Here is a 24,546-nt window from a genome sequence, read left to right on the forward strand (position 1 = left end):
AGGAAGAACATCTGTCAGTAAATTGGCTGGTTATGTCTCTGGTACAGGAAGTTCACCTGTCAGTAAATTGGGATGTCTGTGTGTCTGGTACAGGAAGGTCACCTGACCGTAAATTCGGATGGATGCGTCTCTGGTACAGGAAGGCCACCTGTCAGTGAATTGGGATGTTTGTTTCGCTTGTACAGGAAGATCACCTGTCAGTAAATTGGGATGTTTGTGTCACTCATACAGGAAGGTCACCTGTCAGTATATTGGGATGTTTGTGTCTCTGGTACAGGAAGGTCACCTTTCAGTAAATTGGGATGGTTTGTTTCTCTGGTACCTTCAGGTCGCCAGTCCCGTTCATCGTTGTCTTTGTTCCCCATGATTACTCCTCTATATCAGCTTTTGAGTCTCTTCTTTACACTAAATTATTGATGGTGATTGTTTGATACGTATAAGTTTTAGACATACATGATCTTGGGATATGGGGAACACTGCCAAAGCAGCAATTACTGCTCATCCCTATATTACGTTGGATTACATCTGATATACAGCACAAAAAATGGGCCTTTCCGCTCAACCTTCCCATGCCAGCATTAATGCTCCACTCAAGCCTCCTCCCATCTTTCCTTATCTAACTCTCAGCATAACCCTCTATTCCCTTCTCCCTGATGTGCTTATCTCGCCTCTCCTTAAATGCATCTAAACTATTCACTTGAACCACTCCCTGTGGTAGGGATTTCCACATTCGACCACTCTCTGGGTTCGAAGTTTCTTCTGAATTCCCTATTTCATTTCTTGCTTACTTTCTTATATTGATTCCCTCTAATGACGTTCTTACCCACAAATTGAAACACATTCTCTGTAACTACTCATTCAAAACCTTTCATCATTTTAAAGACCTCTATTAGGTCACCACTCTGCCTTCTTTTTTCAAGAGAAAAGTGACCCAGCCTATCCCTCCTTCCCTGGTATACACTCGCATTTATGCTATCACCAAGTAAATCTTCTTTGCACCCTCTCCAGTGCCATTATATCATTTTTGTAATATGGCGACCAGAATTGACCAGAATCCAGTGTGATCTGACCAAGGTTCGAGTCAAGGCGAGCATAACTTCACTACTTTAGAAACATAGAAAAATAGGTGCAAGAGTAGGACATTCGGCACTTTCAGCCTGCTCCACCATTCAATACGATCATGGCTGGTCCTCTATCTCAATACCATATTCCCGCTCTCTCCCCATACCCCTTGATGCCTTTTGTGCCTAGAAATCCAGCTATCAATTCTTAAATATAGATATGTTTCTATCACCCTCTCCAGTGCCTCTAATCATTTTTGTAATATGGCGACCAGAATTGACCAAAATCCAAGTATGATCTGACCAATGTTTGATACAAGTTGAGCATAACATCACTACTTTGCAATTATATCGCACTAGAAATAAACCCTAGTGATTTGTTTGCTTTTTATATGGCTTTGTTAACCTTGTTTGCTACTTTCAGTGATTTATGTATTTCACAGAATCACAGAAACCCCACAGTGCAGATAGAGGCCATTTCGGCCCATCGAGCCTGCACCGACACATATCCCACCCGATACCCGTAACCCCTACACCAACACATATCCCAATAACACACTGTATTTAATCCCACTAACACTAAGGGTCAATTTATCATAGCCAATCAACCTAACCCGCACATCTTTGGACTGTGGGAAGAAACCGGAGCACCCGGAGGAAACCCACGCAAACACGGGGAGAATGTGCAAACTCCACACAGACAGTCGCCTGAGGCCGGATTCGAACCCGGGTCCCTGGTGCTGTGAGGCAACAGTGCTAACCACTATGCCACCGTGCTCCTCTACCCCACCCAGAGTTGCACCCTCCACTGGGAGGGTGATAAGTGACCTCCCTATTCGTCCTACCAAAATGTAATACCTCACATTTAGCTGTTTTGAAATGCATTTGCCAACTACATGACCATTCTTCAAGTTTGTTAATGTATTCCTGTAATTTGTTGCAGTCCTCCTCAGTAGTGACGATCCCACCAATGTGGTGTCACCTGCAAATTTAGAAATTGTGTTTTTGATTCCAAAGTCTAAATTATCATGAATAATTAGTGTGAATAATTTGTCATGCCAGTACGAAGAAACGTTTGTTTAGTGTGGGACTGGAGAACATGTAGGCCAGACAAGGTAGGGGTGGGAGGTTCCCGTTACTGTTTCACAATACAGCAATCCAGCAGATTTCATGTCTATTTGATCAGGTGCCAACACACAAATGAACAGATTTATTGAATTCACCTTATACCAATAGCATTGTTTCACAAACTTTAAAGCAGTCCATGGACAATTCTCAAAAGGCAGAATTAATCCTGGGGTTTATACTTTCATTATTTTATTAATTTACCAAGTACATTCAGTGGATATATGACCGCGTTCTTTAACTCCAATCTGAATTTACTCTGAGTCACTGCATAAATAAAGGTGTTGGTGCAAGAACTCAACAGCTGAAGCATATTTCCGCTTTCTTGTAGAATAAATTTAGGGTCACTGAAGCCTTTGACTTTATAATCAATTGTAAAACGCTGATAAAAGAAATCTACAACATACGTCATCCACAACAGGATGAAAGTGCCCGAGATGGCGAAGAGTAAAACGATGGACTTTCTCCGGCTCTCCATCTCTGGGTCACTCTGATTCTCTCCATTGCTGTGGGCCCGGAGTCTCCTGCGGGCTCTACTGGCTGCGAGAATGTATCTGACGGTCAGAGCATTAAGCAGGAAGATCAGGAGGAATGGGAGACAAGGGGTTAAAAGACGATCAGACCAGTCAAATGCTGTCCATGCAATTGATGTATAACGGATATCCTTCTGCCTGCAATACCACGGGACATTGTTAATTATGTAGATGGGCTCGTGCATAAAATACCAGGGAATGCTTTTAGAACATGCCAGTGCACAAACCGTTCCGATAACAACAGCTGCGGTTTCCTCAGTGCAATATTTTGTTTTCAGCTTCTGGCAACAAATGGCCACAAATCGATCGAAGGTGAAAGCGACCGTTAACCAGACAGAACTGTCTCTGGCTGCATAAATTAACGTAATGCTGAGACTACATACGGGCGTAATGGACAGGAAGCTACCTGGAAAATAAATGCTAGGAATCCGGTTTAATATCACTGCGGTGATAATGACCAAGAGATCCGTCACTGCCATGGACACCAGGTACCGAGTGATACATCTGGAGAGACCGCACCTTCCTCGGGAAAGGATCACAATCGCCACTAAATTAACTGTAAAGAGAGACAGAGGGAGACGAAAAGTTACATAATAGACTCCAGTAGAAGTAATATATTGACCGAAACTCTATAAAGTGTCTACAGATCAGACATGATCTCACTGAATTGCGGAACAGGCTCGAAGGGTTTCATGGCTACCTCCTGCTCCTAGTATCCTATGTCCCAGCTTTGATTCTTATAGCGATTGGAACTGATATAGATATCCAAATTGGCGCTGAGACAGACTAGAGACCTCCAGTCAATGAAGAAGAATATTTTATCTGATAGGGAAACAAAAGCCATTAAAATAAATGGTAATTCAAATAAGTTAAATGGTTCGATTGTATAATGATGAATAAAATGAATGATAAAGCAATATAGACAGATTTAAGATAATTGATTGAAAACCACACAATAAGCATAGTAACAAATATAAAAAATATCAAAACAAATTTGAAATGAATATTGCAACAATGAAACAGTGATTGTGGAGCCTTGTATTGATGTGACCCATTGACAGGTCTCTCAATATATTTGAGCCGCTTCATATTCACAAAGCCAGTCTATATGAGCCAGCCCCCATAAATAACAGGAAGACTATGACCTGTTAGCCTGGGAATTATGGCATTGTTTGAAAAATACTATTGTCCAGATCAGCAGGAGATCTGCCGGTCCTTCTTCAATATTCCAATGCAATCCTGAACTTCCATCCCAAACATCTGACTGGGACATTGGTTTAACGTCTCGCGTGAGAACAGCGCTCCCTCAATACTCCCTAGTGTCAACCTATGGACTGAGGGCCTGGAGAGGGACGTTAAATTGATAACTCTTGGACTGAGTGGCCAGAGCTGTACTAACTGGATTATGAACTACAGCTGGAAAAAAATACATGGATTACAATGGAAGGGCACATCAAAGAACATCCAGGGTCAGTGGAGGAGGCAAATTGAGCCATAGTGAAACTGGGGCAAGAAACTTTCGGATTACATTTGGATTTCCAAATGGACGAAGAAGTAAAAGTGAGTCGGGAATCTGGTGGACAGGAATGGGTCTCCAATCTAACAGAGGAATCCAAGAGTCAGTCCTGAGGTTTGAGCATGTGCACTGGGTTGGAGGAAAGAGTTAGAATTTGAATCATTGAAGATGAGAAAGAGCTTTCGGGGTGAGTGGAGTTTGCAGCAGAGAAACCCGGAACAGCTGGTTTGGGAGAGAAGTTACACCAACAGAACGGACTGGAGCAATGAGAGATAAACTGAACGGATGGGGAGAGCAGGGAGAGATAAACTGAACGGATGGGGAGAGCAGCGAGAGATAAACAGAATGGATGGGGAGAGCAGGGAAAGATAAACCGACAGGATGGGGAGAGCAGGGAGAGATAATCCGAATGGATGGGGAGAGCAGGGAGAGATAATCCGAATGGATGGGGAGAGCAGGGAGAGATAAACCGACAGGATGGGGAGAGCAGGGAGAGATAATCCGAATGGATGGGGAGAGCAGGGAGAGATAAACTGAATGGATGGGGAGAGCAGTGAGAGATAAACCGACAGGATGGGGAGAGCAGGGAGAGAAAATCCGAATGGATGGGGAGAGCAGGGAGAGATAATCCGAATGGATGGGGAGAGCAGGGAGAGATAAACCAAACGGATGGGGAGAGCAGGGAGAGATAAACCAAACGGATGGGGAGAGCAGGGAGAGATAAACTGAATGGATGGGGAGAGCAGTGAGAGATAAACTGAATGGATGGGGAGAGCAGGGAGAGATAAACCGAATGGACGGGGAGAGCAGGGAGAGATAAACCAAACGGATGGGGAGAGCAGGGAGAGATAAACCAAATGGATGGGGAGAGCAGGGAGAGATAAACTGAATGGATGGGGAGAGCAGGGAGAGATAAACCGAATGGATGGGGAGAGCAGGGAGAGATAAACCGAATGGATGTGGAGAGCAGGGAGAGATAAACCGAATGGATGGGGAGAGCAGGGAGAGATAAACCGAATGGATGGGGAGAGCAGGGAGAGATAAACCAAACGGATGGGGAGAGCAGGGAGAGATAAACTGAATGGATGGGGAGAGCAGGGAGAGATAAACCGAATGGATGGGGAGAGCAGGGAGAGATAAACCGAATGGATGGGGAGAGCAGGGAGAGATAAACCGAATGGATGGGGAGAGCAGGGAGAGATAAACCGAATGGATGGGGAGAGCAGGGAGAGAGAAACCGAATGGATGCGGAGAGCAGGGAGAGATAAACCGAATGGATGGGGAGAGCAGGGAGAGATAAACCGAATGGATGGGGAGAGCAGGGAGAGATAAACCGAACGGATGGGGAGAGCAGGGAGACATAAACCGAATGGATGGGGAGAGCAGGGAGAGATAAACCGAATGGATGGGGAGAGCAGAGATAGAGAATCCTAATGGATTGGGAGAGCAGGGAGAGAGAATCCTAACGGATTGGGAGAGCAGGGAGAGATAAAACGAACAGATGGGAGCAGGAGCCCAGGATGCATATTCCTAGGAAATGGAGTATTAATGAATCCTGTCACTTACTTCATTGTTCTGAATTATCATTGACACGCAGATCTATAACATACCTTCAGTCAGTTCATTCTTTAAAACCAAATCACAATTTCATTACTTGTTGCATTAGTTCAGCAGTTGTTATTTGGTGACTAAAAAAGTTTGAGACATTCAGCCAGGAGCGACATCATTCTGGAATCCAAGTAACTCATTGAATTCATTATTAAATCCGTTATTAAAAATGTTACTGAATGAAAAACAGAAATTTTCTGTAATTCCTGCAGCCATGTCTATTAATTGATATCCCTTTGTGTTTTCATCGTGTGTTCAATTCTGAGACGGTCAGAGGACCACGTTCACTGTCCCCATCTTCCACTCACATTATCCAGGGGCTCTTCAGTTCATTGATGGGCTTGTCTTAGAACAGATGTGCGGGATTTCTGCATTCTACAGATTGTTACACCTGTTGGCGTTCTCTGCTTGTTTCACAGCCGATGAACAGATGAGGAACATAGCTACAGGAGGAGGCCAGTCAGCCCTGTCAGCCTGTTCCACCATCCAATGAGATCACGGCTGTTGTGTAACTTAACTCCATTTACCGCCTTGGCACCAAATCCCTTAACCTCACCAAAGCAAAATACTGCAGATGCAGGAAAACTGGAATGAAACATAAAATGCTGGAATTACTCAGCCCGTTAAGCAGCATCTGCCGCGAGGGAAATAAAGTTCATATTTTAGGTCGATGACCTTTCATCAGAACTGAAAAATGTTACAGATGTGACAGGTTTTAAGCAAGTACCGAGGCAGGGAAAGTGGGGATAGGAGGAAAGAACAAAAGGGAAGGTCAATGATAGGGTGGAAGGCTGGTGAGATCTCATGACAAAAGGGATGATGGTGCAATGCAAAAGACGTTGGCAATGGAACAAATAAAAGAACAAAAGATGGGTCTAGAGGAGGAGTTAAGGGGTGTGCCAGAATCAGAACCTGCTGTCCGATAAATTGGGCCAAAGGTTATGATCTGAAATTACTGAACTCAGTGCTGAGCCTGGAAGGCTGTAAAGTGCCGAATCGAAAGATGAGCTGCTGTTCCTCGAGCTTAAGTTGAGCTTCATTGGAACAGTGATAACATTAATATTCTGTCCCTAACTAAAAGCTATCAATCTGAGCTTTGACATTTTGAATTTACCTAGTCTGAAAAGGTTTTTGGGAGTGCCAGTTCCAGATTTCCACGACTCTTTGTGTGAAGTGCTTCCTGACATCAACCCTGAACAGCCTGGCTTTAATTTTAAGATCATACCTCCTTCTGCTGGACGTCTGCACCAGAGGGAAAAATTATCTGTTTCTACCCTAACAAATCATTTTATCGTCTTAAACACCCAATACATTTCTATACTCCAGAATACAAAACACGTTTATGCAACCTGTTCTCATAAGTTAACCCTCTCAGCCCGGTACCATTCTGGTGAATCTGGGCTGCGCCCCCTCCAAGGCCAATAAATCCTTCCTGAGGTGCGGTGCCCAGAACTGACTGCAGTTCTTCAGATGCGGTCGAAGCAGAGCTTTAGTATTCCAGCCCCCTTGAGATAAAGGCTAACATTTAATGAGATAATGAATAACTTACTGCAATACTTTACCTGGAACAGCGATAGCTGCAAGGGCAGTGTAGTAAACGGCATACACTAGGCCTCTGGGCGGGGAGTGCATTTTCTCTGAGAATCAGCGACATCTGTTCGGGAGCCCACATGCGCTCTGTTCGACATTCAAATGATCCTTTATTATACCTGTTGTCAAACCCCAGAGCCACAATTAGATAACATCAACATTAATGTTAGTTACAGTCATTGAACAAACAAGTTAGGTGACATCATTATTTACATTAGGTACTTTAGCTTAATGTTGCATACAATCACCGAATAAGCAAGTTAATGTGTCAAGTTTACCTTTATTTTTAATGCAATAGAAGGATACAATGGAGGTTAAATGGTGTTAAAGGGAAACGCTATGTCCTTTAGGAAAGGAAACCTATTGTTCTTACCTGGTCTGGCGTAAATGTGACTCCAATCCCACAGAAATGTGGTTGACTCATAACTGTCCGCTCAAGCGGTCGAGCGAACCAGGCAGTTGTATCAAACAGCTAGAAAGGAACAAAAGAATAACACCGGGTGGAACTTTGGGCTGTGATGTAGGGGTGGAATTCGGATACAACAAAGGCACACCCAGCCCGGCCCACCATGCAAATTCCTCCTCACTAACGTCTGGGGACAGGTGACAAAAGTTCAGGGAACTGCCTCATAGACTAGGTCATCAACAGCTTGATAGTCATATTCCCAAAATCATACCCATCAGCTAAGGTCCCAAATTCCTCCATCACCATCCTTGGGTATGTCCTGTCCCACCAGTAGGACAGACCACCAGAGATGGAGGTACAGTGGTATACAGTAAGGGTGTGTGGCCCTGAGAGTCCTCACCTTGATGTTCTACCCCATGGAAACTCATGGTTTCAGCTCAGATATGGGCCAGGAAACCTCCTGCTGATTACCACCTACCGCCCACCCTCAGCTGACGAATCAATACTGCTCCATGTTGAACACCACTGGAAGAAGCACTGAGGATAGCAAAGTGACAGAATATAAAATAGGTGGGGGATTCCAATGTCCATCAACAAGTGTGGCTCGTTAGTACCACCCCTGACCGAGCTGGCCGAGTCCTGAAGGACATAACTGTCAGACTGGGCTTGCACCCGGTGGTGAGAGAACCAACACCAGGGAAAAACTTACTTAACCTCGTCGTCACCAATCTACCTGTCACGTTTACATCTATCCATGGCAGCATTGATAGAAGTGACCACCGCACATTCCTTGTGGAGACCAAGTCCTGTCATCACACTGAGGACACCCTCCATCGTTTTGTGTGACGCTCCGACCGCACTAAGAGTGAGAGATTAAGAACAGTTCTAGAATCTCAAAACTGAGAATCCATGAGGGGCTCTGGTCCATTACCAGCAGCAGAATTTTAGAGAAACATAGAAGATAGGAGCAGGAGTATGCCATTCGGCCCCTCGAGCCTGTTCTGCCATTTAATGAGATCATGGCTGATCATCCAAATTCAGTACCCTGTCCCTGCTTTCTCCCCATATCCCTTGATCCCTTTAGCCTTAAGAAATATATCTAACTCCTTCTTGAATATATTTAATGAATTGACCTCAACTGCCTTGTGTGGTAGAGAATTCCACAGGTTCACCAATCCCTGGGTGAAGAAATTCCTCCTCATCTCAGTCCTAAATGGTTTACCCCTTATCCTTAGACTGTGACCCCTGGTTCTGGACTCCCCCACCATCGGGAACATCCTTCCTGCATCCAGTCTATCAAGACCTGTTAGAATTTTACACATACTTCATTCCTGCCATCCCAGGTATCAGTCTGGTGAATCTTTGCTGCACTCTCTCCATGGCAAGAACATCCTTCTTCAGATAAGTTGACCAAAACTGCACACAATACTCAAGGTGTGGTCTCACCAAGGCCCTGTACAAATGCAGCAAGACATACTTGCTCCTGTACTCGAATCCTCGCTATGAAGGCCAACATACCATGTGCCTTCTTAACCTCCTGCTGCACTGGCATGCTTACCTTCAGCGACTGGTGCACAAAGACACCCAGGTCTCATTGCACTTCCCCTTTTCCCAATCTATTGCCGTTCAGATAATAATCTGTCTTCCTGTTTTTGCCACCAAAGTGGATAACCTCGCATTTATCCACATTATACTGCATTTGCCATGCTTCTGCCCAATCACCCAACCTGTCCAAATCATCCTGTAGTTTCTCAGCATCCTGCTCACAGCACACACTCTGCAAACTTGGAGATGTTACATCTAGTTCCCTCGTTTAGATCATTTATATGTATTGTGAATAGCTGGGGTACAAGCATCGATCCCTGCAGTACACCACTAGCGACTGCCTGCCACTCGCGAAAAGGACTCGTTTATTCCAACTCTTTGCTTCCTGTCTACCAACCTGCTCTCTATCCAAGACATTACCTTACCCCAATCCCATGTGCTTTAACTTTGCACGCTAATCTCTGATGCGGGACCTTATCGAAAGCCTTCTGAAAGTCTGCACCACATCCACTGGTTCTCCCTTATCCATTCTACCAGTTACATCCTCAAAAAATTCCAGTAGATTAGTCAAGCATGATTTACCTTTTGTAAATCCATGTTGACTTTGTCTGATCCTGTCACTGTTTTCCAAGTGCTCTGCTATTGCATCATTTATAATGGACTCTAGCATTTCCCCCATTACCGATGTCAGCCTTAATATAATTCCCCGTTTTCTCTCTACCAGCTTTTTTAATTCGTGGGGCTACATTAGCTCTCCTCCAATCCATGGGAACTGTCCCAGATTCTATAGAATTTTGGAAGATGACCAGCAACGCATCTACTATTTCTAGGGCCACTTCCTTAAGTAGCCTAGGATGCAGATTATCAGGCCCTGGGGATTTATCGGCCTGCAATCCCGTCAATTTCCCTAACACCATTTCCCTACAACTATTGATTTCATTCAATTCATTTTATTCAATGGATGTGGTGTATCTGGACTTTCAGAAGGCCTTCGATAGGTCCCGCATAAGAGATTAGCGTGTAAAGTTAAGGTACATGTGATTGAGGGCAAGCTATTGACTGGATAGAGAACTGGTTGGCAGACAGAAATCAAAGAGTTGGAATAAACGGGCCTTTTTCCGAGTGGCAGGCAGTGACTAGTGGGGTACCACAGGGGTCAGTCCTTGGACCCCAGCTATTCACAATATATATTAATGATCTAGACAAAGGAACTAGATGTAATATCTCCAAATTTGCAGACGACACAAAGCTGGGTGGGCGTGTGTGTGGTGAGGAGGATGTCGAGTAACTCTAGGACGATTTGGACATGTTGGGTGATTGGGCAGAACCATGGCAGATGCAATATAACGTGGATAAATGTGAGGTTGTCCATTTTGGTGGTAAATACAGGAAGGCAGATTATTATCTAAATGGTAATAGATTGGGAGAAGAGGAAGTGCAACGAGACCTGGGTCTCCTTGTGCACCAGTTGCTGAAGGTAAGCATGCAGGTGCAGCAGGCGGTTAAGAAGGCAAATGGTATGTTGGCTTTCATAGCGAGGAGGTTCGATTACAGGAACAAGGATGTCTTGCTGCAGTTCTACAGGGCCTTGGTGAGACCACATCTTGGTATTGTGTGCTGTTTTGATCGCCTTATCTGAGGAAGGATGTTCTTGCCATGGAAGGATTTCAGAGAAGATTCACCAGGCTGATACCTGGGATGGCAGGTATGACGTATGAGGAGAAATTGGATCGATTGGGCTTGTACTCACTGGAGTTTAGAAGAATGAGAGGTGATCTCATTGAAACTTATAAAGTTCTGACAGGACTGGACAGACTAGCTGCAGGAAGGATGTTCCCGATGGTCGGGGAGTTCAGAACCAGGGGACACAGTCTAAGGATAAAGGGTAGGCCATTTACAACAGAAATTAGGAGGAATTTCTTCACCCAGAGAGTCGTGAACCTGTGGAACTCTCTACCACAGAAGGCGGTGGAGGCCATTTCATTGAATATTTTCAAGAAGGAGTTGGATATATTTCTTAAGGCTAAAGGGATCAAGGGGTATGGGGAGAAAGCAGGGACCGGGTACTGAATTTGGATGATCAGCCATGATCGCATTGAATGGCGGAGCAGGCTCGAGGGGCCGAATGGCCTTCTTCTGCTCCAATCTTCTATGTTTCCCTCTCATTAGACCCTATGTTCCCCGACATCTCTGGGAGGTTATTTGTGTCTTCCTTTGTGAAGACAGAAGCAAAGTATGTATTTAATTGTTCTGCCATTTCTTTTTTTCCCAATATAAATTCCCCTGATTCTGACTGCAAGGGACCTACGTTTGACTTCACCAATCTTTTTCTCTTCACATATCTATAGAAGCTTTTACAGTCAGTTTTTATGTTCCCTGAAAGCTTACTCTTATAATCTTTTTCCCCCTCTTAATTAATCCCTTTGTCCTCCTTTGCTGAATCCTAAACTGCTCCCAATCCTCAGGTTTGCTGCTTTTTCTGGCCACATTATATGTCCTCTCCATGGATCTTATGCGATCCCTAATTTCCCTTGTTAGCCACGGTTGAGTCATCTCTTTTGTTTTACTTTCATGCCAAACAGGGATGAACAAATTCTGTAGCTCATCCATGCGATCTTTAAATGTTTGCCATTGCCTATCCACCATCAACCATTTAAGTAACGTTCCCCAATCCATCCTAGCCAACTCGTGCCTCATATCATCGTAGTTTCCTTTATTTAAATTCAGGACCTTAGTCCCTGAGTCAACTACTTCAATCTTCATTTTAATGAAGAATTTTATAATATTATGATCGCTCCTCCCCAATGGGCTTCGCACAACATGATTGCTAATTAACCCTTTCTCGTTACATAGTACCCAGTCTAAGATGGCCTGATCTCTAGTTGGTTCATCGACATATTGGTCCAGGAAACCATCTAGGTGTTCCACTCTAGGAATTCCTCCTCCACAGTATTGTTACTAATTCCACTACAATCTGCAACCTCATGGCGTGGCATATGCCTGACGATCTATCACCATCAATTCTGGTCAACAATCCTGGTTCAATGAAGAGTGTAGAAAAGCATGACGAAAAGCATCACCTTGCGTACCTGACAATGAGATGCCAAACTGGTGAAGCTACAACACTGGACTACAAGCATATGAACATAAGAACATAGCAACAGGAGTTGATCATTGTGCACCTGAGCCTTATCAGCTCCGAGTAATGCACCTCAGGAAGGATATGTTCGACTTTGTGAGTCAATCAGTTTGACCACTCAGAGTTCTTGGACAAGGCACAAATAGGCAGCAGCCAGAATGGTTGTGCAATACATCAGATTTATTAAACTTACAGCATAATCAATACTTAATATTAGGCGATAGTAACAAATAGCTCACAGCCCTTAGTTTCTGGAGCCCTTCGGACAGAGGCAACGTCGTCGCAGGTCTGTTCTCTATCTTCGCAGCAAAACTCTGTGTAAAACTGTTCTTTGAATATCGAGGTTTTAACCCATTCCTTATCAACAGTTTGGATGGCCAGTGCCTATATATGGTCTTTAACAAAATCACCATTGTTTCTAATGGTCAAAATACCATTGTCACTCAGGTTAATGCCAATAACATGGCCACTCCTTTTCCAGTACATTTCCATTAAACCTGTTCTGCTGTTGTGTTATCTTGTTTATAGCTTTTCACCCCATTGGAATTTACCATATCTCTTTCATTTCATGCCTCAAGCAGTACAAGGCCTTTATACCAAGGGCCCAGATCATTTCAGTGCTGTTTCACTGGTCTTGATGTATCCAGACTATCTCACTTTAATCGACCAGATAAATACTTTAACTTCCATTATCTCTCTCATTTTATCTCCTTATACTAATTATTGGTTCTAATTATTGTTGCAATTAGTTTTGTTAAGCGAATTCTAAGTTCCAACAGCATTATAATATGTTTTACTTAGCAATTTAATGATTTGACATTCACTTGAAGTCTGTGGCTGTTTGCTATCAAAACTTAGTCAAAACTGCTTTTGAACTGTCTGCAGCTGCATTTTGAACAAGTTCTAGTTACCCAGGAGTATTTATGGGTAATATTATCTGGTCAATGGCTACACTTGAATTTATACATATATGATTCTCATCTGCTAAATATCTTACAAATTCCCAGCTCGAGGATGAAATGTTTTCAACATTGATTCCTCGAATACCTCAATCTGCTTTCTACCAAGCATTGCTGTAAGTCTAAGTTATGCATAGTTATAGCACGCCTAGAAACTCTACGGATTACCCTACACAGATAACATATCATAATCAATACAGTAAACGTTAATATTATTTGGATGGGTAGGATTGCCATAGAAATCATTCTGTACAGTGGGTGTTGTCCCACGTTATATGTGGTTTCCCACCAACTGCTACTCCCTAGGATCATATTCTCTCTCTGGGTTCTATCATTGCCGTGTTGCATCTTGACTAAGTGTATTTGTGAAGTTGAAGTTCTCTTTAAAATGGCTTTAAGATTTAGGGATGGGGTGGAATTGGATGTCCAAAGTTAACCACTGCTCTCAGGGCTTCTGCTTGCATTGAAAAGTTCACTCTTAGTTCGATAATGTTGTGAATCATTACAGGTAGGAGGGTGTGGCTGCCTATTCGGACCGTATGTATGGGTTTAAAGCTAAAGGTAGGATAATCTATTGGATATTCATCCTGCCCATTCTGATATGATTTAGCACGAGTGGTGACGCAATAGCTGCCCATTTGTAGATAAACATAATTTATCCGGTCTAATCCCCACCTCTGCACATTCATACTACAGAGGGGTGTGTCTGGGTCTAGTGTGAACCCACAGGCGGGCCGTCTTGACGTCCTGACATCGCACCTGCACATGTAAACTCCACTATATTCGGTGCAACACCCCATATAGCAGCTGTAGCTACTATGACCGGAAAGCCCTGCAGCGGGTAGTCAAAACTGCCCAACGCATTACCGGCACCCGGCTACCGAGCATAGAGCACATATACCAGAAACACTGTCTACGGAGGTCATGGTCCATCATCAAAGACCCTACCCACCCCAGCCACAGTCTGTTCGCCCTCCTGCCATCTGGGAGACGCTACAGATGCATTCGCACCCGTACGACCAGATTTAGGAACAGCTTCTTTCCCAGGGCTGTCATCCTACTGAACTCCACAAATAAACTCTAACGCCTGCACACCTGCCAATGCACTTTATTATGGTTATGTTTATGTTAATATACTACAAGCCAAATGTATGTTGAATGTTTAAATGTCTTAATCCAAATGTACACTCTCGGGAGCCGCAAGCCTACATTTCGTTGTACTGCACTTGTGCACTAACAATGACAATAAAAGTTGATTTGATTTGATTTTGATTTGATATTTGTTCTGTCCCAGGTATTATTTCGTTTAATTAGGGTGAGGGGGGGTGATGCAAAAGACTTATGGAAACTTCCTTCTCGCATCCTTATCAATTCCACCTTAAATACTTCCCAGTTCTCATCTTGTGTACCTGCAGCAGCCACAGTACGACAGGAACGATTGGCTGACTGTCATAATCCCCATTTCCTCTCACTAAATATACTAATCCCTGTTTTCTTGCCTCTTTTACATTATAGTCCTTATCATAATGGAGCCACATGCTAATCACGGAATTATTGGCAAATGAGGCGACTCGGTTATGTTGTATTTCATTAACCCTGCCATCACTTAGTCCATCATGTAACTCCCATAAATTGAATATACCATAGCCCTTGAGATGTCTTGTTCTGTTTTACTAATCGCTCTTGTCGTAATGTTAAAATGATCCTGAATTTGTCTGTATATTTCTGTTTCTTGTGTGGTTATCAGCATATTCTCCAATTCCTGTATGGTGTCTGAATCTCCCTTCTTCATGTTGATAGAAGGCCTTTCAACTCTTCTCATTACCTCATCATGTTCCCACATAGTTTCTATATCTACGCTGTTCAAGCGGTGGCTCCTATCCCTAACCGTTCTCCCAGGCCTCTCTTTGTTCTCAAGTGGCTACTGTTGTGACTTGAAATGTTGATTATTACGTAAGTCTGTTCTACATCCCATGAACCCCATCGGTCTTGGGCATGGTTCTTGTCTAAAAAATCCTTTACCATTTCCCTCACCAAGTGGTCATAATATCCGTGCTATCCTGTAGGACATTAATTTCCGGGAAAGGGAACACCCGTAAAATGAAAGATTACCGGGCTAATTTCGTACCGAACATCACTATACAATTGTTTATAGGTACGGGTGACAACCAATCCATTTGATGGTCCTTTTGTTATTAATGGGCATCTCCTATTTTTATGCTTGTCGCTTTTCCTTTGTAACCATATCTCCTCTGTTCTTCCCCTGATTTCCATCTGTAGTATTTGACCTTGCCTGGGTCTCTCTTTGTGTTCCACATTAAAACATCCTATCATTCCCCTATGTCTTTTATGTATTTTAGGCTAATTCTGCGCAATCAAATTCTGTCCCAGATATGGGATCCCCACACTATTTGGTGTAATCGCAACCGCTTTGTCAAATCCGAACCCTAGATCTACAAACTTTCCTTTTCCTAATTGAATCTTTGGGGTTACTTGATCATTGTCTTTAGTACATAGACAGTCTATTTTAATCCCCTCACCCTCTCTGGCCCGGATAAACAAAGTCCCATTAGTCATATTTTCGTGTTCACAATAGTCACAGTACACAATCATATCACACCTGTCTCCTGAAGCCGCTCCCCATTCTAACGATGGCATATCGTTCGTTGGCATCTTGATTCCATTCTGGATGGTGATAATGTTTGAAGTCTGGTCGATAGAAACAAGCATCAGAAGTCCAACTATGCGTCTGAGACCTGCCATTTTGGCCACCTGGAGGAAAGAAGAGTGCAGTATTTATTCTTTCACGGTCTATAACTGATTGATATGGTACCATTTAGTTACATTTGCCTTTTTCACTCTCCCTTTAGGGTACTGAACCAGATACACGGCTGGATTCAACTTATCCACTATTGAGTAGGGTCCCTTCCATTTGGGGTCAAACGCATTATTCTTTTTCCCATAATTTAGTACCATGACTTTATCACCTATCTGATACTCAAAAGGTCGAAACTTCTGGTCGAAGTATTTCTTGATTTGGTTTATAGATTTCCCTAAATTCTTTGCCACGTGTCGGGTAACTTCATCAATATATTCTACTGTGTGCTCCAACCACGAATGTTTAAATGGTTGTTTCGTGAGTGGGGTGGTGCCAGTCAAAGTTAGATGACCTGGAGTCCTCATCAACCTCCCAGGCGTTGCCTGGTAAGGTGATATCCCCGTGGACCTATGTGGCGTGGACCGAATTGCCATTAAACACATGGGTAACATATTGACCCATTGAGTGGGGTGCTCTGTACACATTTTCCCAACATGTATTTCAGTCTGTGATTGCCTCTTTCCACTATCCCAGATGATTGGGGATGATGAGCTATATGTAGCTTATGTTTAATTCCCATAATTTCCTGTAATTTGGAAAAAACTTCACCAGTGAAGTGGATGCCCTGATCACTATCAACTTGAAGTGGCAGTCCCCACCTACAGAACACCTCACTCAATAACAATCTGGCCGCAGTAAGTGCTGTGTTGGATCAGGAGTGGAAGGCCTCAATCCATTTAGTGAACTGGTCGATAACAACAAGGGCGTATTTATAATTGGCCTGTGAAGGTGGGAGGGGGACCAATAAAATCAATTTGAACATGAGTCCAGGGACCATCACGGCCTGACTGACTTCGAAGGAGGGCACGGCTGGAACAAAGGGTGGGGTTTTGCTGCAAACACGGTATGCATCGGGAAACATTTAAATTTAGAGCTTCCTTCATATCAGGCCACCAGGCTGTGGAGGCAATCTTTGTGAAAGTGACTTCTGCCAAGTAATGACCTCCGACAGGGTGGGAGTGGAATAGGAACAACAGTTCTTCTGCCAGGTGTGTGGGAATACAGACAGCCGGGTACTTATCTGGGGCATATTGATACATAAGTAATGGTTATGAACCGTTTGTAGTAATCAGGGTCTTGGGGGCCCATGCGGTGGGTGCTGGTAAGAGTTTACCTTGGTCATGCCAATTGATGACTGTCTGATATGGGCTATACTCTGTTTGAAGGGAAGCCAAACTGAGAGCTTTGCTAACTGCAGCAACTGGGTTACCTCCACAAGTTGTAGAGGGAGGGGATCACCGGTCAGGGCTGCTTCTTTAGCAGCTGCATCTGCTGCATTATTTCCCAGGGTGTTAGCAGAATGGTCTCTCTTGTGGGCATTAACCTTACCAATGTGACACGGCTTTTGTTTGACTTTAGCGCCTGCCATATAAGACATAACCATGGCCCATGGGTTAGGGGTTTACCACCTGATGAGAAGTAGGAATTCTTTTGGTAGCGGGCAAGGGACAGCATGGCTTTGATGGCATAGGCACTGTCAGACCAAATGTTTGCCGGGTAGCCAGAAGTTTCTCGAACGGCGATGAGAAGGACCTAAATCTCTGCATATTGGCTTGAGTGTTTGTTACTTTTGGACTTGAGAGTCATCTCAGGTAGGACCACAGCATATCAGGTATGAGGTGAGCTCTCTATGGGGTAGGAGGAGCCATCCACGTATACTTCAGAGGCTCCTTCTATCAAAACAGGATGGGACTCAAAGTCTATTAAAGGTAGCGGACACTTGTGAGGGTGTCCCTCGTACTCAAGCATCAGTGGTAAAAGAGTAGTCTGTTTGGAGGTTATATCAATGTCCCCATTGTAATAGTTCTAAAGTCCATTTACTAATGCGTTGGGATGAGATCAATGAATTGCCGGGTTTGATAAGGAGGTACAGTGGCGTGTGAGGGGAATGCAAGATGATCCTCTGTAAGCCTTTAATGTAGGTAAAGTGTTGACCAGCCCAGAACGTCGCCAGTTGGTGGCGGTCACATGCTGAATAAATCTGTTCTTCCCCCTGCAAAACCCGTGAGGCATATACAATCGGTTTTAACCTGTGCAGTTGTTCTTGACATAGCACCGCAGTCAGACTATGGTCGGTGGATGCGGACTCGAGATGGAATGGTTGTGTCTGGTCGGGGAATATCAAACAGGTAGCCTGCATAACAGCCTGTTTCAATTTCTTAACTGCAGCGGTGTGATCTGACCCCCACAACGAGGAAATCTGTTCCTCTTTTCCTTTTAACAGTTCATAGAGGGGCTTTGCAAGTTCTGCAAATCCAGGAATAAAACTACACTTGTATCCCACAAGTCCCAAAATTGATCGGAGCGCTGTCCTGGATACAGGAAGCGGGAGTCATTGAATGACCTCTATCTTGTGCTGTACAGGACTTAGACCCTGCGGAGAGATTGTCACTTCCAAATAGGTGACCTGTTCCTGCAAAAGCTGAGGTTTTCGAGGGTTAATTTTCAAGACTGCACTGCTTAACAGTGTTAAAAGTTCATCTAGCAGTTCAAGGTGTCCCTCGATTGTACTAGTAGCCAGTAACATGTCGTCGACATACTGAAGCAGACACTGGGGCTTAAAAATAACTTCCAGGATCCGTACCATTCTGGTATGGAAGATGGTCGGGGCGTGCATTTGAATTAATACTTTGACTCACTCATCTGTGTGATCTAGTGCCTCGTACAAGCAAGTCCTCTTAATCACAAATACGGAGTGGGCATCCGATATTTCGACCAATTCACTACCTCCTGTCTCGATCCAAATTGTAATCAATTATTGTCCCGTAGCTTTCCGAAACATCACTTCCCAATATGCCCCTTCCATCAGTTGTCATCAAGACAGGGTCGTCACATTCAAATCAATCCTGTTTGTGCGCATAGTTACCATTTCTCCATTAAAAGCAGAGGTTGACCTCCCATCAAAGCCTTGTAATGTCAAGCAGCCCATGCCCGCCGCAGCATGGTGTTCAGGGTGTGGGGTATGGATGATGGTAACGGATGAACCGGTGTCAATAAGCATGATTTGTTGTCGGGCCCCCGGTAGAACAGCCAAAATTTCTGGTCGCCCATTAACATCACGCCAGAACCCCACTTCCGACCAAGAGTGGGCCCAAAACTTCATTGGGCTGTTGCCTGGGATCCCTGTGGCTGTCGTCCAGCCAGATCCAAGATCCCAATATTAACTGGGATAGTCAGAGTGTGAAAGGCTCAGAGGGTGTAGAATTCTTAAAGTGCATCCAGGAGAGCTTTTTGAGCCAGCATGTAGAAAGTCCTACAAGAGAGGGGGCGGTACTGGACCTAATTCTAGGGAATGTGGCCGGCCAAGTGGAAAAAGTGCTAGTAGGTGAGCACTTTGGTGATAGTGACCATAATATGGTAAGATTTAAGGTGGCCATGGAAAAGGACAGGGATGGGCCGGAAATAAAGGTTCTAAATTGGGGGAAGGCCGATTTTAATAGGATAAGGCAGGATCTGGCCAAAATGGACTGGGATCAGCTACTTGTAGGAAAATCCGCATCGGAGCAATGGGAGGCTTTCAGAAGGGAGATTGAGATCATACAATGGCAACATGTTCCCGTAAAGGTCAAGGGTGGTTCCAAAAACCACAGGGAACCTTGGATGTCAGGGGATATACGGGAATGGATTAGGAAAAAAAGGAGGGCTTTTGGTAGATACAAAAGGCTAAAGACGGAGGAAGCCCTAGAGGAGTACAAAAAGTGCAGGGGGATACTTAAAAAAGAAATTAGGAGATCAAGGAGGGGCCATGAAATAACACTGGCAAGCAAAATAAAGGAAAATCCGAAGATGTTTTATAAGTATATTAAGGGTAAGAGGATAACTAGGGAAAAAATAGGGCCCATTAGGGACAAAAGTGGCAATCTGTGTGTGGAGCCGGAAGATGTAGGAGGGGTTCTGAATGAATTTTTTGCGTCTGTTTTCACTATGGAGAAGGACGATGTAGACATAGAAATAGGGCGGGGGGACTGTGATATGCTCGAACATATTAACATCGAGCGGGGGGAGGTATTGGCGGTTTTAGCTGGCCTAAAAATGGATAAATCCCCAGGCCCGGATGAAATGTATCCCAGGCTGCTGTGTGAGGCAAAGGAGGAGATTGCGGGGGCTCTAACACATATATTCAGGACCTCTCTGGCCACAGGGGATGTGCCAGAGGACTGGAGAACCGCTAATGTAGTACCATTATTCAAGAAGGGTAGTAGGGAAAAACCGGGGAACTACAGGCCAGTGAGCCTAACATCAGTGGTAGGAAAATTATTGGAAAAAATCCTGAGGGACAAAATTTGTCTCCACTTGGAGAGGCAAGGATTAATCAGGGATAGTCAACATGGCTTTGTCAAGGGAAGATCATGTCTGACTAATTTGATTGAATTTTTTGAGGGGGTGACTAGGTGTGTGGATGAGGGTAACGCAGTGGATGTGGTATACATGGATTTCAGTAAGGCCTTCGATAAAGTCCCGCACAGGAGACTGGTCAAGAAGGTAAGAGCCCATGGAATCCAGGGTGCCTTGGCACATTGGATACAAAACTGGCTTAGTGGCAGAAGGCAGAGGGTGATGGTCGAAGGTTGTTTTTGTGACTGGAAGCCTGTGGCCAGTGGGGTACCACAGGGATCGGTGCTGTGTCCCTTGCTGTTTGTGGTCTACATTAATGACTTGGATATGAATGTAAAGGGTATGATCAGTAAGTTCGCGGATGATACAAAAATTGGTAGGGTGGTAAATAGCGAGGAGGGTAGCCTCAGTCTGCAGGACGATATAGATGGGTTGGTCAGATGGGCGGAACAGTGGCAAATGGAATTTAACCCGGAAAAGTGCGAGGTGATGCACTTTGGGGGGACTAACAAGGCAAAGGAATACACAATGAATGGAAAGACCCTAGGCAAGACGGAGGGTCAGAGGGATCTGGGTGTGCAAGTACACAGATCCCTGAAGGCGGCGGAACAGGTGGATAAGGTGGTAAAAAAGGCATATGGGATACTTGCCTTCATTAGCCGAGGCATTGAATATAAGAGCAAGGAGGTTATGATGGAGCTGTATAAAACACTGGTTAGGCCACAGCTGGAATATTGTGTGCAGTTCTGGTTGCCACACTACAGGAAGGATGTGATCGCGTTAGAGAGGGTGCAGAGGAGGTTCACCAGGATGTTACCAGGGCTGGAGCGCTTCAGCTATGAAGAGAGACTGGGCAGGTTGGGTTTGTTTTCCTTGGAGCTGAGGAGGCTGAGGGGGGACATGATTGAGGTGTACAAATTTATGAGGGGCATAGATAGGATGGATGCTGAGGAGCTTTTTCCCTTAGTAGAGGGGTCGATAACTAGGGGGCATAGATTCAAGGTAAAGGGCGGGAGGTTTAGAGGGGATTTGAGAAAGAACTTTTTCACCCAGAGGGTGGTTGGAGTCTGGAACTCACTGCCTGAAAGGGTTGTGGAGGCAGAAACCCTCACAACATTTAAGAAGCATTTGGATGTGCACTTGAAATGCCATAGCATACAAGGCTACGGGCCAAATGCTGGAATATGGGATTAGATTAGACAGGGCTTGATGGCCGGCGCGGACACGATGGGCCGAAGGGCCTCTATCCGTGCTGTATTACTCTATGACTCTATGACTCTATGGCCGCCATCCAATTAGCTCTTGTAACATTGTGTGTGTTTCAGTATGGCTGTTATGTTACTCATTTCGCCTGCCAATTGATCTACTTTGGTCTCCAGGGGATCAGCGGGTATTATTGGTGGTGGGGGTAGATTTCTTTGAAATAGAGAGTGCCGTTGGCCCTATCTTTGATGTTTCTTACAAAATTTAGAATAGTGCCCAAGTCTTCCACAGTTGTAACAATTTCCTTCTAATCGACGTGTGTAGGGGGGTGCAGTGGGCATAACTGACCCTTCTACCACACTAACAGGATTTTTTGGTTTACACTCCTCACTTACTAAACTCAATGCCCGATTGCTGGTCTGGATTAGGTCAGGCCACTCAGTCACAGGTGAGACCGTGTGTCCTAGAGCGTGCCTCAATGAGCTTTGCAAGCCATTCAAGAATTGGTTCTTGAATGGTACCTGGTCCTTCCCTTCATCATCGGAGTCAGGAGCAATCTCTTGGGTTTCAACATAAACCATGTCGAGCCTATCACTGTATACAATGGGTGATTCTACTGGTCCCTGTGTTGTTTGATAACATTTCTTAGCCATATCCATGCTGTTTATGCCTAACTGTTCCTGAATGGACTCCATGACTACTGCCGAGGTAACCCCAATATTATAAACCAGGAACGGAAGATTTTGCCATATCTTGGGGTTGGTGGCAGCGAGGAGGATGCGTTTCAAATCGAAGACCTCTAATTCACTGTGTCCCCGCTTCCAAGCATTCCATCAAACTTTAACATTGATGGGGCACTCAGATAGTGTTATGGGGCCTAACTCATGAACACAAGCTTGTACTTCGGCAGCATTGAGGGGAACGGAGCGCTTCTCAGAGGAGGTTTTCTCCCCCTTGTCATCATAGGCCTGGGTTCTAAGTATGACACTCACAGGGGCCAACTGCCTCTCCTCATGGATGGAGGACACCCCGGTGTCTCCCCAACCATCATGTCGGCCGTGCTGATATGTCTTGCCTTCTAGTGCATCCCAGTCTATCATTTGTCCTCCTTCAGCTGCTCCCACTGCTGAATCATATGATCTGACAGTAACAGCAGCCACAACAGACTCCCGTTCTCACAGCTTTCCCTCTAGTTCGTATATCTTCAACCTGCACTGAGTGTGATCCGTCTCTCTATAAGGGCCCTGGAGAGCTTCCCTCAAGGCGCCTAGGGCATCTTGGAAATCATGCGTAAGACCCTCCCTCTCTCTCTCACAAGATTGTGACGCCTGTTTGGTTTCTTCTAATTCACGCATAGCGCTTCCTGCCTGGACTGCACACACGCTTTGTTGTTGCAGAACTATTGCAGCTTGAGAGGTCTGGTTCTCCAAGTCAGTAATTCGCTTTTTTCAAATCTCCCACCTCTTGCCTACGTTTTTCTTTTGACTCATTGTGTTGTGCTCTTAGCTCTTCTATTTATTTACTTTGTTTCTTACAGTAGTCATCATCTCTTTGAGCACAGTAAAATACTACATAGGCGAGTAGCCTAGTCGCCTTATCACTTTTAATTTTTTTTAGATCTACACGTTCCGGAATAAAGTTTATCACTTTGTCAAAGGGGACTCGGTCTCCTTTGCATAAACATTCCATCAATAGTACCTGTACTTCCTCCTCACAGGCACCTCTGTCTAATTTATTCTTGTACGTGTTAACAAAACTTTTATTCGTCATCTTGCTGTTTTCTTAACAGACCACTAACATTTATAATTATCGGTGCGCAATTCACGGGCACTCCCCACGAAGGGCTATCCCTCCCCAAGAGAAGCAGCTGATCAGGAGGATACTCTCAAGGTCTGGTCTATTCCACAATACTAGCCGCTTTGTCTCGTCCCATCTGGGGTGCCAGCTGTGAGTCAGTCAGTAAGATCAATCAGAGTTCTTGGACAAGACACAAAGGCAGCAGCCAGTAAGTTTGAGCAATAGATCAGATGTATTAAGCTTACAGCATAATCAATACTTATCATTGGGCGATAGTAATGAATAGATCGCAGCCCTTGGTTTCTGGAGCCCTTCGGACACAGGCAACGTCATCTCAGGTCTGTTCCTTATCGTCGCAGCAAAATTCGGTGTGAAACTGTTCTTTGATTATTGAAGTTTTAACCCATTCCTTATCAACAGCTCAGTTGGCCAGTGTCCATATATGGTCTTTAACAAAATCACCTTTTTTAATTGGTTCTAATGGTCAAAATACCATGGTCACTCAGGTTAAGGCTAGTAACCTGGTCACTACTTTTCCAGTATATTTCCATTAACCCTGTTCCGCTGTCATGTTATCTTCTTTATAGCTTTTCACCCCATTGGAATGTACTTTATCTCTTTCATTTCCAGCTTGAAGCAATAGAAGGCCTTTCTCTACACCAAGAGCCAGGCCCATTTCAGCGCTGGTTCACTAGTCTTGACGTATACAAACTCTCTCACTTTAATCTACCAGATACATACCTTAACTTCCATGATCTCTCTCATTTATTGGAATTTATACTAATTATCCTTTAAATATTGTTGCAATCAGTTTTGTTAACGAATTCTAAGTTCTAACAGCATTATAATAT

General features: G+C 44.4%; 1 protein-coding gene across 1 annotated transcript; it reads right to left on the reverse strand.

Annotated features, from left to right (window-relative positions):
* Positions 1 to 2,296: 2,296 nt before the first annotated feature.
* Positions 2,297 to 18,947, reverse strand: LOC147119838 (putative G protein-coupled receptor 139). Its single transcript, XM_085984158.1, has 3 exons — positions 18,723 to 18,947; positions 15,976 to 16,254; positions 2,297 to 3,348 (listed from the first exon to the last, which is right to left on the reverse strand). Exons 1-3 carry the CDS (start codon positions 18,945 to 18,947, stop codon positions 2,374 to 2,376), a joined length of 1,479 nt encoding a protein of 492 aa, XP_085840284.1. The 3' UTR covers positions 2,297 to 2,373.
* Positions 18,948 to 24,546: the final 5,599 nt, after the last annotated feature.

Source organism: Somniosus microcephalus, chromosome 4 (genome assembly GCF_052327205.1).
Source record: "Somniosus microcephalus isolate GS21.2 chromosome 4, FLI_Smic_1.0, whole genome shotgun sequence".
NCBI classification, from domain to species: domain Eukaryota; kingdom Metazoa; phylum Chordata; class Chondrichthyes; order Squaliformes; family Somniosidae; genus Somniosus; species Somniosus microcephalus.

Excerpts from the sequence above, each read along its gene's own strand:
- LOC147119838 (XM_085984158.1), bottom strand. The coding sequence starts at position 18,947 with ATGGTACGGATCCTGGAAGTTATTTTTAAGCCCCAGTGTCTGCTTCAG. Across the intron at positions 16,255-18,722 it reads CTCCGCAGGGTCTAAGTCCT|GTGGCCAAAATGGCAGGTCT; the intron begins GTACAGCACAAG and ends TCTTTCCTCCAG. Across the intron at positions 3,349-15,975 it reads GTACTAAAGACAATGATCAA|AGTTTCGGTCAATATATTAC; the intron begins GTAACCCCAAAG and ends GACACTTTATAG.